This window comes from Lepidochelys olivacea (assembly GCF_965140295.1).
Source record: "Lepidochelys olivacea isolate rLepOli2 genome assembly, chromosome: 13".
Classification (NCBI taxonomy): domain Eukaryota; kingdom Metazoa; phylum Chordata; order Testudines; family Cheloniidae; genus Lepidochelys; species Lepidochelys olivacea.
In genome coordinates this window covers 26,071,122-26,085,088 of record NC_140423.1, presented here as the reverse complement: position 1 = coordinate 26,085,088, position 13,967 = coordinate 26,071,122, and the positions used below count along the sequence as shown (strand labels likewise).

Genomic DNA, 13,967 nt, shown 5'->3' with positions numbered 1-13,967 from the left:
GTGACTGTTGCAGGGCCCTAGAGGGCAGGTGTGTGCAGGGGTCTGCAGAGAGAATGGCCGACGCCCTGTCTTCCTGGCAACTGATGGCCTGGGCCCCTCCTCTGCAAAGGTGCCAACTGAAGGTTGGAGACAAAGAGATCAGGTGACCTCCTGGCCCGGGAAAGGGACAAAGGTGAGGAGGGGCTGGAGAGAGCTTCAGTTTGGGCTGGCTGGGGATGTGGAGTGAAGTGCAGACGTGGTTGTCTGGCTCACTGCCCCCCAAAATGGACCCGGCTGAGAGGTCCTGTTCTCTGTACCTACAAGCTCTGTTTTAGACCATGTTCCTGTCATCTAATAAACCTCTGTTTTACTGGCTGGCTGAGAGTCACATCTGACTGAGAAGTTGGGGTGCAGGACCCTCTGGCTTCCCCAGGACCCGGCCTGGGCGGACTCGCTGTGGGAAGCGCACGGAGGGGAAGAAGATGCTAAATGCTCCGAGGTCAGACCCAGGAAGGTGGAAGCCGTGTGAGCTTTTTGCCCTGAAGACAGTCTGTCCACAAAGAGGAGACTTCACCAGGGTCCTGACTGGCTTCGTAGGGAGCAGTTCCAGAGCATTGCCCAGGGACTCCGTGACACCCTTCCACAACTGTTGTGATTTGACTCAGGTTGATTGACAGCTTCTTAGGATCATGACAGCTTTATGATCCATTGCCAAAGGCAGAGTTACAAGAACAAACGTGCTTTTCAGTCAAATGGGCAGGGGACTAAGACAATTTATTGGGAGATTTCAGTTTCAAGTTGGTGTTGCTTTCATTCTAGGTTCAAGTCACTGCTTAATCCTTTAGATTTATAGCCAAAATGTCTATTATGTTTTGTCATGTGTGGTGCCTAAACAATTCCTCTTTATGAGTCATAATTTATCTTCTGATGTACAATACAAAAAGTTCACAGTTGGAAAACTGCTGCTTTCCACTAGTCAAGACACTATGGGAGGGATTTTCCTTTGTGCGAGCTAGCAGCCAAGGGCAAGGGTTGTAAAAGCCCCTTAGGCGCCCAGAAATGAATTCCCCCAGCTCCCCCAGAACAGGCAGGACACAGGACAGCTAAGGCCCAGCTGGCAAGCCTTACTTAAAGGAACTTTTCCTTCTGCTGCACCTGGCCTGCACCTTCTGTGCTGCATTTCCAGTGGGTGCAGCACAGAACCTCAGCCAACAGCTTAGCAACTCTGCAATTTGCTTTAAGGCCCCAATACCAACAGGTGTGTTGTAGACATCTGTGCTCACAGATCAGGTAGTTAGGTGTCTGTGTGGCTGCATACGAAACTGCAATTATTTGCAGGGGCAAACTGCAGTCATAAAAAGGGAGACCAACAATATTGGCAACCCCAAGCACTCAAAAAACATGACTCAAGCCCCCAAAATCAGGAGATTGGCTTAAAAACCATGACATTTTAAAAATAATAAACATTGGTTCTTTTTATTTGTGCTCTGGGTTTGGTGGTCTTGGGGTGCACTCGGGTCACATTTTCAGGCTTTTCTCCACAAGTATGAGGGCTAGAATTTATTTTTAAAAAATGACAGCTGAGGTTCTCAAATGATCACATGACTTCAGAACCTGGGCTCTAAGGAAAAATAAACCCACACCAAATATTGCTAGACTCACAATAAAATTGCCAGAGTTGGTACCACTGGAACAAATTAAGGCCCCTTTAAAAATCAGGCCCCCAAAGTCTTTGCATTGCCACCAATATTAGAATAGCTGTGTTTTAAAGGTAAACTGCAAAGCCTTAAAAAAGGTTTTTGAAAATCACCCACTGTTGTGTTCACTGAGTTACTTCTCTGACTATAGCTGCACTTTGAATATTGTCTATTTACATCAGCTTATTTTACTCCAAATACCTGTTACGTCTCTGGTTACTGCTTCCTCCTCAGTTCAAGGCACTGAGTCTGGATGCAAATCTCACTTACACCCTGCCTTAAAAGCCAAATGCTTCAGACCTTGCTCAAGACTTATACAGGTCTTAAATAGTAAGGAGGGCCCTTTGCAAGGTGGTGAATTCCATCCTGTACGGGTATCTATCTACACCAGTGGTTCTCCAACTTTTGTACTGGTGACCCCTTTCACATAGCAAGCCTCTGAGTGCGACCCCCCCCTTATATATTAATAACACTTTTTAATATATTTAACACTATTATAAATGCTGGAGGCAAAGCAGGGTTTGGGATGGAGGCTGACAGCTTGTGACCCCCCATGTAATAACCTTGTGACCCCCTCAGGGGTCCCGACCCCCACTTTGAGAACCCCTGGTCAACACAGTGCTCACTAAAACTCCCGAAGTCCTATCCAGCAGGCACTGGGCTCACTGTAAACCTGGGAAGGATTGAATGGCATAGGCTTTCCTCTTGACTTCCAAATCCCAGTCACAAACATGAAGCACACAGGCTATTATACCGCCATCTGCTAAGAGTCCTCTGTTAAAGTCAATAACTAAGTGGCTCGTCACACTGATCTAACAATGAGGAAATAGACAGGACTGTCCTCAGCTGTGGCAATGACTGCATACAGGAAATAAATGGCAATATAGCTGCTCCTTTGCAAGGAGTTTTGTTCAAGCAAAAGGGGCTCAGATAATCAAGAGACTCAGTAGCTGCATGTGTCTGGTACAACGTCAAAGCCCAGATTTAAATCTTAGCAGGCTGTTTTCCCATAAACGCCAGCAGGAGTTACCTATGTAAATTCTCTGCACAATCTTTAGGCAAATAAAGCCTTTTTACATCAACACAGAAAACTTAGCCAAGTGGTTAGCCCAGTCTTACCTCTGCTATCCAATGGAGGGTATTTTCCCTGGTTACCTGGCTTGTGATATTAAAGCCCTCCAGGATATTTAGAGCTGTGATCAGTGCAGGACCCGCATGTGGAGGTGGAGGGCTGAGAACAAGGTGACCTGTCAAGGTGAGAGGAGAGGAATACAGTTACTCACATTAGAAGCTACTTTGTCAAGGTTTTATAGGACTGTTCTATCTTTAACACTTTACTGTGAGCTGTCATCCAAGGAAAGGAAAACAATAATTTCAAATGTAGGAAGGTAATTATAGGAGATTTGAAAAAGATTTCTTAAAAGACAGGTGTCCCAGGGTAGCTGGTCCCTGTGAGTAGACCAGGCCCAGCTCCCCTGTGTCAGAGCAGGTGAGCCCAACTGAGACAGGGGACAGAGCTACACCTGTGCTCTAAAGGCCAGTCAGAGGGTAGGAAGAGGAGAAGCAACTGGGGTAGATTGTGCCCGGGGGAGAGGAATCACAGAGGAGTGGCGCTAACTCTGGTGGTGGGTTCCTGGGGAGGTAGCCTTGGGGCTGGTATTCCAGAAAGGAAACTGAGCTAGCAGAATGAGAGGCAGGGGGCTACAGAGTGATCACTTGGCCACCAGGGAGTACTTGGGTAGCAGCCACCCTATTCCAATAGGATAATGACACATTTTTCTCCTTTTTGATGGATAAAGACGACCTGGAAGGATTTTTTCCTGCTTGTTTCTTATATCAGACATTCAAATCTTGTCTATGTTATGGGGTGAGGTTGTGAAAGACACTCTGGGTGACTCCTGAACCTGTAGGTTTATGCCCTCACAGACCCAAGGAAGTAAAAGACAACTGAGTGTGAGGGAAGGGATTTGTATTCATTTTGTTTAAAACTCTTTGAGTCAGGTTGCCAGTTGCTGCAAACCAATGTAACCCCATGGACTCCAATGAAGATACACTGATCTATACTAGCTGAGAATCTGGCCCTTTACCTTTTGTTTGTTTTTGTTAAGAAACCTGTGTCTCAAATGCCCGAATGAGCAGAAAAAGAAGAAAGGGTCATTTGTTAAAGATTCAACACCCTTCCTCTGCAATTAAAGGATGAGGAAGTTAAGGGATGTGTGGCCCCTCCAAGAAAGACTGCCAGCAAAACAGAATGACCAGATTTCACAGTTCTGTTATTTTTACAATAAATGAAAAACAGGAAAAAATATTATTCTTCAGGCCTTCTCTATCCACCATAAAGAGGCTCAAAAGGGCATAACCCTGTGTTTTTCCCCTTTGCAGACCACCTTTAAGGGCCATTTGCAAGCTATACAAAATTCATGGGCTATGACATGGCCTGGCTTACATCAGGATACGATATGGCATCAACACGTGGTCAAGTTGCGGCTCTGTGTGATGACGTTACATCAAAATGTCATCACTTGCTTTCACAAGTCCCAAAGCTATCTGAGGGCTTGCTAATATTTCACAAGCAAAGATCAGAGTATACGGGCTTGTTCTGTCCAGGAAAACATGAACCTATGTCAAATGCTGGAAGCATCCTTAACTTACCGAGATGCATCACAGTCACTAGTTTGCAGCAGGAAGGTGACTGGGACAGTCTTAATGCCCTAGGTGGATCCTGTACCCTGCGGACACAAGCCTGTAGTTTGACGGGGGTTACAGCTCAGCGGGCTTTGCTGCCTCACACTCATTTCTCCTCTAGTTTGGGGGGCAGTTCAGATTTATAGTTGCTAATTGATGCTACCACTTGCCATAGGATGTAGCAGCCTGTGCATCGGAGAGGCAGGGCTGTCAGGACACTTTACCTTGATACACCGTGTGGACTGGATTCTCCACTAGGGCGTTGTAGTTACTGAAGTCTTCTTCTAACAGAACTCCCCCATAGTTGTGGACCTGAACAAAAGGGCAAGGCAAAGCAAACCAAAGCAGCCGAGTCAATGAGTTATTGCAGTCAGCCTGCCACCCCAGCAAACAACATTGTCTTCCGACTTTGGTTAAACACCAGTTCACCTCTTATTATGATTTTTGGCTGTGGTGTTCAGAGCCTAAGGGAGTTAGGAGCCCATTGAATTTCAATGGGATCTGAGTGCCTAACTGCCTTAGGTTTCCTTTGAAAATCCCATCCTTTATGACTAAAAACCTCTGTGGTCCCTCCCCCTATGCCCCAGTGTCAACACATTGAGAAGTTCTGTAGCCCAGCCCCCATAGCATGCCCATGTGATGGACACTATGAAACAGCTCTGCATCTCTCTCTATGGCATGACGGGGTGACAGGCACTGCTACAGCTCTGCAGACTTCCATGGGGTGACCCAAGGGATGAATCTGCCCCATTGCCTTTAGTATTCCTTCTCACGTTTTCTGGAGCATGCACTTTTCTTACTCATTCTTCAAAAGAGACCTTTCCCCCAGGTTCCTTGCAGCATAAGAGAGTTCTCTCTCCTTTCATCCTTGGTTCTTTTCCTGTTTATTTCCCAGTCTCCTCTTCTCTATAGCAATGCCAGTGAAAGAGGAACATCTGGCTCCTTTTGTTTTTAACTCCTCCTACCGATTGCTTGTTGCATATATCACTTAGACAAAGCTATTCCATGGAGTAATGAGGCCTGCATCTCAGCCCTGGAGCCCGTTAGATACCTCTGCAGTAACATTATTATAATGAGGATACTTGGCTCTTCTCTAGTGCTTTTCATCTGCGGATCTCAAAGTGCTTGACAAATATTAATGAATTATGCCTCAGAACTACTGCAGAGACAGGCATGACCTGAAATGTTCAGCTCTGGTTCTGCTTGGAAGTGTCTGGATGTGGGGTTTTGGTTCTGGGAAGAAAATGCAATTTTTTTAAACAGTGAAGGTGATCGGAACAGATTGTCAAGGTGAGGAAGGCTGGTCCAGTGGTTAGGGCACTAGGACTTGGGAAACCCGGATTCAATTCCCTGCTCTGCCACAGACTTCCTGTGTGACCTGGGCCAAGTCACTTAGCTTCTCTGAACTTCAATCCCACATCTGTAAAATGGAGATAATAGCACTGCCCTACCCCCTTGGCGTGGTGTGAAGCTAAACAGATTAAATATTGTGAGGTGCACGGATAATACTGCCATGGAGGCCATGTCAATGTGATACTCTGCGCCCCATAGTCACCATGGTGGTATAATTATTATGTTTGTACAAAATATGCCTTGTGAGATATCATTTTAAAAGTTTCAATCTGTTGAACATTAACATCCTGTTAAATTGTAAGTGCTCTCATTGCATAGGAAGTTATGACGTTTGGCTCTGTATGTGCCACTGAAACATGTTGTGAGGTTGGGAACACCCATGAGCAGCCTTTCAGTTACAACAATAAAAAGGCCAAACAATGTGAATGGCCCATTGAGGAGAACACAAACACTTACAAGGATTACCCCCCGGAACTGTGTACAATGGAAACCTCTCAGAGATAGCACAGAGCCAAATGGAGACTGTTTGACTCATATCTCAGCAAAAGATCTTTCCAGCAAGCTGGAGAAACATATAAAAGGGGGAAGTGACATCATCACTTGGCCTTACTCGCCCTGCAACCCAACACCTGAAAACACCTGAGGAACAAAGACTGAACTGGGGGAATAAGAGTCCCAGGCGGGACAGAAGAATTCCTGTCTGTGTATGCAAAAGCTATAATCTGCTTATATAGCTAACAGGGTGAGACACTGCTTGATTCAAATCCTATCTACTTTATAAAGCTTGGATTATGTTTTTGTTTATTTCTTAGGTAATCTGCTTTGATCTGTACATTCACTACTTATAATAACTTAAAATCTATCTTTCTGTAGTTAATAAATCTGTTTTATATTTTATCTACAACAGTGTGATTTGCTTGAAGTGCTTAAGGGAATCTGCTCAGGAACAAAAACTGGTGCTTTGTCCTCTCTACTTTGAGGGAGGGGCAGACTGGGTAATAAACTTATACTGGTCAGGCTTTTGACCAGGGCAAGACAGTACAGCTCTGGGGTCCCAGGCTGTGGAGCTGGGGGAGAAGCCTTCATAGAAGTGCAGCTGGGTGTGCCCCTGCCCGTGTAAAGGTTTGTGTAAATGCAGGACCGGAAGCAGTCTGCAGCTTGTCACAGCATCACAGTGAGTAAGGGAGCCCAGGCTGGTATGCCAGAGGGTTCCACGGTACCCCAGTTCCAGGTTGTACCTCAGGGAAACCCATCACAGTCAGTACAAAAGACAGAAAGGCAAGAGATGTGATGGATGCTCCATCACTTGGCATCTTTGACTCAAGACCAGATGCCTTTCTTGAAGATATGCTCTAGTTCAAGTACAAATTTTTGGGCTCAAGAGGGCTTACCGACAGGGAAGGGAGGGACAGCTCCCTTCACTACAGGAGTGATTGTATGAAATTCCATGACCTGTGTTTTACAGAAGGTCAGAGCAGATGAATCTGGCCTTAAAGTCTGAGTGCGTGTACTCACAAAAACCCTCGGTCTTTTCCAACGACACACACCAACTCCCTTCACTTACATCAGTATAAATGAGAGTAACTCCACTGAAGTCAATGGAGTGACACCACCGTAGGATGCGGTCCGAGACTCAGGCCCATGGCTGCTCTAGCTAGTGCTTTGGTTCTCCACCCCAAAAATCAGACTAAGCAGACTGTGCAGTTCTGGGATCTGGTTTTTCATAATGAAGCACTCAACGTAGCGAGAGGATGCCGTCTCAGGTGGAGCCACTAACAGATGAAGCACAGGAGCAGGAGAGTTAATGCTTTCCCATGCGGGGCATGTTCACCTAGAGCACAAATAGCCAGAAGGGCACGTGCAAGTCAGGGTTTGCACTCACATGCAGCGCTGCATGTATAAGCATCATCTCGTCTGCCCAAGAGGTGCAAATTCCCACCTGCGCTTGCCCCCTTTGAAAATGCGGTCCATAGTTTTAATCCCCACTCCCTGCACAAAGCAAGAGATACATCCCAAAAGATAAAGGCCCTAATTCAACTGTGTTACACTCCAGTAGCGCCACTGAAATCACTTGGCCACTGATTCGCACCAGCTGAGGTTCTAGCCCAGTGGAATTACATCAGCATAAAACTGAGTACAGCAGCTGCTCATCAGGCAAAAGGAGTGTGAATGATATGCAAAGGGGAGCAGGCATCTGATAAACAAACAGAGGTCATATCCAGTTCCCAGAACAACACTCTTCCCACCTGTGCCTTTCTGCATTAGGAGGGGAAAAAGGGATCCAGTGTCTTGCAGATTTACCCGACTGCACATCTTAAATGTTGTTTGTTCAATCAGAACAACAAACCACATTAAGCTTATCTGTGCACTCAGCACTTTGCTCTTCTGTGCAGAGTAGGCTTTAACTAGGAGCTTAACTCTATTGCCTGGCATATTTTTCTGTGCTCCCAATCCTTTGCTTTACTCCTGTTTACAGAGCTCCCTTTCTTTGCCTGGCAGCCACTTCTTTGCACTTCCGCAGCAGCACAGTGTTGTGGGGAGGGGGGGTAACAAAACAGGGATTAGCACAGCATAGAGATGTGAGCTGTTCCCCCTTCTTGCGGATATAGAGAAAGGCCCAAGAACTTGTTGCAAGTTCTATGTGATTACTCTACAAACAGCAGCTTTTCACACTCAGGCCATGGCATTTTGGGAGCACTTGCAAAATGAATGTAACCCTGGGAAGGAATAACTTTCAGGGTCATATGGATAGGATCACCACTCTCCAGTGAAATCTGGAAGTGCAGCTTTTGTGCGTGTGCTTTATTCTTTAGCGCTTATTTTAACACGGATGACAAAAGATAACAAAAAATAGCAAAGATAAGAAAGCTATCTAACCTGGAGTAGAGAGTCAATATCAGATTTTAAAACAAGATAGGTAAGATCAAGCATCTTCATTACTAAAGGCAAAGAGTAAAATATAACAAACAATCTTTGATGGGTTAAATAGATTTGCTATATTGCGAAACAATGGTTATTTTGCAATTCAGCCCCAGTCTGGAGTTCTATGTAAAGAAAGATCATATGTTAATCTCCAGAATTATTCCTTTTCGGGAAAAGGAAGAGGAAGAAAAAGACCTAAGAAAAGCCCAATAACTAAGTAAAAGAAGATAGGAGAGGAATGATAGGACAGAGAGGAGAGGGGGGAAAGGGAGAGAAGGAGGGGATACATTGGAACTATGATCTCAGGGAGCACTACAAAACACAAGGACAGGTTTCAGAGTAACAGCCGTGTTAGTCTCTATCCACAAAAAAAACAAGAGTACTTGTGGCATGGCAACTTCCACCTTCTCTGTATGTGTATATATATATATATATCTTCTTACTATATGTTCCATTCTATGCATCTGATGAAGTGGGCTGTAGCCCACGAAAGCCCATGCTCTAATAAATTTGTTAGTCTCTAAGGTGCCACAAGTACTCCTGTTCTTTTTACAAAACACAAGGTTACCTGATGGGTACGGCTACGATTTAGTCATAGATATTTTTAGTAAAAGTCATGGACAGGTCATGGGCAATAAACAAAAATTCACAGCCCTGACTTATCCATGACTTATACTATACCCCTGACTAAATCTTGGCCAGGGTGGGGGGGGCGGGTGCTGCTGCCTGGGGGCATGCGGAGGACACTACTGAGAGAGGTGCCCTGGGGGGCTGCTGCTGTGGGAAGGGCTGGGAGGCCGCTGCTGGGGTGGGTGCTAGGGTGGTCCCCAGGGCCAGCCGCACTGGCCACTACTAGGGTGGGTCACTGGGGCCAGCTGCCCAGGGCTGTCCAAGCAGCAGCCAGTGTACATGGCCCCGGAACCAGCTGCTTGGGCGGCCCTGGGGTCAGCCACACTGGCTGCTGCAGAAGTCACGTCGGTCACAGAAAGTCACGGAACCGTGACTTCCGCAACCTCCGTGACAGACACGGAGCCCTGCTGACGGGCAATTTAATTGATTATTCTGATACTTCCAGAAAAGGGGACCCTACATCCATACACTTATCTTGCTTGTGTCTACGGCAAACCGTTATTGGTTCCATTGCCGCCAGGCTCCCCAAGTCAGAGTACCGTTCTGCGATAGGTGGGTGCACTTAGGACTTCCACCAGGTGGAGTTAAACATTTGGCTCTGATCAGAGCTCTATGCAGCCCACATTTTTTTCCAAGGATTTGAGGTTCCAAGATGGATTGGTTAGGCCTAGGATGGTATGGCCAGCCTGCATTTCCACTGGGGTGGAGAGAAAGGCATTTCCCTATTTACCTCAGTCCAGAAAAGACAGATCACAGGGCAATCCCATAATATGTGGTGTAAGTTAGCACTGAAGTGCACCAATTTTAAACATGAAGTCACTTAGAAACTGGAACTTTTCATCTTTGTTCCTTTTCTTCAGACCTCCCTTCCCACTGTGGCACTGCCAAACCAGAGGGGGCAACAGAGAACTTTCTGAACATGGTAGCCTCCTTACAGCACGTAGAACGCAGCTCAGAGCAGTCCAAGATGGTGGCTGAATAACTGAATGAGTCATTGAGGACAGGCTCTGAGACCACAGGCTATCCTGACCACTTGTTTGTGTATCAGACTGGCAAATAATAATACATGCTGCTTCCCTAGTGCTGTTCGTTGAGAATCCCAAAGCATTAGTTAAACATCACAACAGCCCTGATTACCATCCCCCTTTTACAGATGGAGAAACTGAGGCACAGAGCGATTAAGCCCCATATTTTCAAGACAGCCCCCTAATTTTGGTTGTGCAACGTTAGACCCTCTGGTCTGATTTCCAGAGGTGCTAAGCATTTATACATCCCATTGATCTCAGCTGGGGATGCAGGTGTCCGAGGTAGGTCAGGCCGTATATATATATAAAGTTAGGGGCACCTAAAATTAGAGGCCACTTTTGAAAGTTGGTGCCTAAGTGACTTGCGCAGGGTCACACAGTGAGGCAATGGCAAGGCCAGGAGAAAACCCAGAATTCCTGACTCATAGTTCAGTGTTCTAACCAAAAGGTAAGGCTCCCTTCTTTATAAATCAAGCCTGTATTTTTAGGACTCCTGGAATCTCCGGTCTTTAGAAGTTACTAACATATCAAAACTAACGCAGAGCAGCTGAGTAATGAATTGAGAGTGTGGCCAAAGGCCTGGGTAGCACGGGCACTTCTCTGAGCAGTAACTTACAGAAAACCACATCAGTGGTCCCCAGGGAAAATTTGGCTACATTAACTGTGGTTGTGACTCTGATTCAGATGCTTTGAAAAGGTTCAGGGAATGGCGTCTTCATGGGTGAGGACTTTCACCTCAAGGTCCCCAGTTCACATAAAGCTGTTACTGACTGAAAATCATTACCATCCGATAGCTTTTTGGTGTGCAAAGAGTTAGTAGCCCCATTTAGTGGCCAAATGGAGGACTGTTCTCTAAGGCTTTCCAGCACTTTTCCTAGGACCTAAATTTCCTCCAAAACTTTAACCATTCAATCCTTACAGACTAGTCCTATCAAATGTAATAGGGATTAATGGGGTTCTACAGACATGATTGTAAAAACGTATAAAATTTAAGAGAATTAGATCCTTTCTTGTGTTTCTCTGGGACATTTCAATAAAGGAAAGAGTAGATTTCATTTTCATAGGTGATGGTGCTGCTTCATTGGTCACTTATCCTGGTTTAAGTAGGATTTGCTCCACTGAAATCAAGGGAGTTACACACAGGAGGGAGAAAAACTGAGCGCCAAATTTTTATTTTTAATCACTCAAGTCAAAACTAGCTACTGCTCACCCTCCGCATGCATCCACATTTAAAACAAGGAACAGCTAGTGGCACCATTATCTGTGCTAGGTTGCACTAACTATGCAATAATCCATGTGCAGGTAAGTACAGACATAGCTCACCTCAGAAATGATCTCCTGGGTCAGGTTTCCACCATAGAAGGCCGAGGCCCCTTCTGAGCCAACCAGATCCAAAATGGTGGCTAGATCAAGTCGCCTCACAAACATTCCAGGCAACAAAGGCTGGCCGTCTGGAAGGAAAGTCTCTCTGAATTTGTCAGAGTAGTTCAGCTCCTTCAGTTCAGTGATAGCTCTGGCTGTAGCAAGAAAGGTAACAGCAGTATTACAGGATGAAACCACCTAGGACATTCAGATCATCCCCAGAGACCAGCTGAAGAAGATGGCCGCCAATGATGCATCTGCAGCCTGTATAGTTCTGCTCGCTGGTTTGTTAAGAGGGCGGGGGGGTGTGCGCGCGTGCATGCATGAACGTGAGTGGGATTCCCATCCATTGCCCTCTTTGAAAAGTGACAGATAGTCATGGATCATGAGGGCAATAGGACCATCATGTGACCAGTCGACAGTAGAAGATGGGTTGTCTTGTGGCTATAGTGTGAGATTTGGATTAGGGGTCAGGATTGCATTGCTGGATCTGCCATGGATTTGCTGTGTGTCTTTGGGAAAGACACACCGGTCTGCATTTTTTGTGCACGCTTCAGTGCACATCCTGCAATTTCCCACATTGCGCGCGGAGAGTGTTTGAGGCATGAACATAAAGGCAAGCGTAAGTGTGCAAGTCCCCCGCCTGGAGTTGGTCTAGTAGAGCCACACGCACTGTGCCTGGCACTAGAAGGTCTAATTTGCTTCTTGCTCTCCTAGCCTGGCCTGTTGCACCTTGACCTCCATCCACTAAGACAGAGGTGGCCAAACTACTGCCCGCGGGCCACATCCGGCCCACAGGACCATCCTGCCAGGCCCTTGAGCGCCCCGCTGGGGAGGCTAGCCCCCGGCCCCTCCCCTGCTGCCCCCCCTCCCCCACAGCTAAGCCGCCATGCAGGCAGCGCTCTGGGCGGCGGGGCTGCGCGCTCCTGCAGGGCAGCGCAGCAGCATGTCTGGCTCCGGCCGGGCGGCACGGCTGCCAGACATGCCGCTCTGAGTGGCATGGTAAGGGGGCCGGGGGCGGTGGATCCTGGGGGGCAGTCAGGGGGCAGTTGGATGGAGTGGAGGTTCTGGGGGGGGCAGTCAGGGGATGGGGAATGGGGGGGGGTTGGAAAGGCGTAGGAGTCCCGGGGGGCCTGTTAGGGGGTGGACGTGTGGATAGGGGGCAGGGCAGTCAGGGGACAAGGAGCAGGGGGGGTTGGATAGGGGCAGGGAGTCCTGGGAGGGGGAGGTCAGGGGACAAGGAGCAGGGGGGCTGGATGAGTGTGGGGTTCTGAGGGGGGCAGTCAGGGGGCGGGAAGTGGGAGGGGGCAGATACGGGAGTGGAGGCCAGGCTGTTTGGGGAGGCACAGCCTTCCCTACCCGGCCCTCCATACACAGTTTTGCAACCGCAATGTGGCCCTCGGTCCAAAAAGTTTGCCCACCCCTGTACTAAGAACTCTACTGCTAGAGGCACCATAGGAATGCCCAGTATAAGTGCAGTCCCTGCCTGCTACCAATGCTCATAAGAACGGCCATACCGGATCAGACCAATGGTCCTTCTAGCCCAGTGTCTTGTCTTCTGCCAGTGGCCAATACCAGATGCTTCAGAAGGGAATGAACAGGACAGGTAATCATTGAGTGATCCATCCCATCATCCATGCCCAGCTTCTGGTAAATAGAGGCTAGCGACATGTCAAAGCATGGTGTTGCATCTCCGCCCATCCTGGCCAATAGCCATTGGTGGACCTATCCTCCATGAACTTGTCCAGTTCTTTTTGGAGCCCAGTTATAGTCTTGGCCTTCACAACATCCCGTCAATGAGATCCACAGGTTGACTGTGTGTTTGTTGTGTGAAGTAGTATTTCCTTCAGTTTGTTTTAAACCTGCTGCCTATTAATTTCATTGGGTGACCCCTACTTCTTGGGTTATGTGAAGGAGTAAATAACACTTCCTGATTCATTTTCTTCACACCACTCAAGACTGTATAGACCTCTAGCATATCCCCGCTTCGTCGTCTCTCTTCCAAGCTGAAAAGTCCCAGTCTTTTTAATCTCTCCTCAGATCGAAGTTGTTCCATAACCCTAATCATGCTCTATTCCAGCAGGTCAGCTTTCTTTGGGTATGTCTACACTGCAGCTACAAACCTGTGGCTGGCGCGTGTTCACTGACTCAGACTCATGGAGCTCCGGCTGCAGGGCTGTTTAATTGCAGTGGAGACATTCGGACTCTAGGACCCTGCGAGGTGGGAGGGTCCCAGAGCTCAGGCTACAGCCTGAGCCCAAAGATCTACACTGCAATTAAACGGCCCCACAGCCTGAGCCCCACAAGTCCAAGC

The 13,967-nt window shown here is 47.3% G+C and overlaps 1 protein-coding gene across 2 annotated transcripts in view; it reads right to left on the bottom strand.

Moving 5' to 3' along the window:
* The window catches only part of GGT7 (gamma-glutamyltransferase 7), a 49,953-nt gene that overhangs the window by 15,886 nt on the left and 20,100 nt on the right, over positions 1 to 13,967 (bottom strand). For both annotated transcript variants that reach the window (XM_084645768.1, XM_084645769.1), the window contains exons 7-9: positions 11,615 to 11,808; positions 4,586 to 4,673; positions 2,796 to 2,923 (exon numbers count right to left, since the gene is read on the bottom strand). In XM_084645768.1, coding sequence (XP_084501894.1) covers positions 2,796 to 2,923; positions 4,586 to 4,673; positions 11,615 to 11,808 — 410 coding nt within the window. The remainder of the gene's footprint in view (positions 1 to 2,795; positions 2,924 to 4,585; positions 4,674 to 11,614; positions 11,809 to 13,967) is intronic.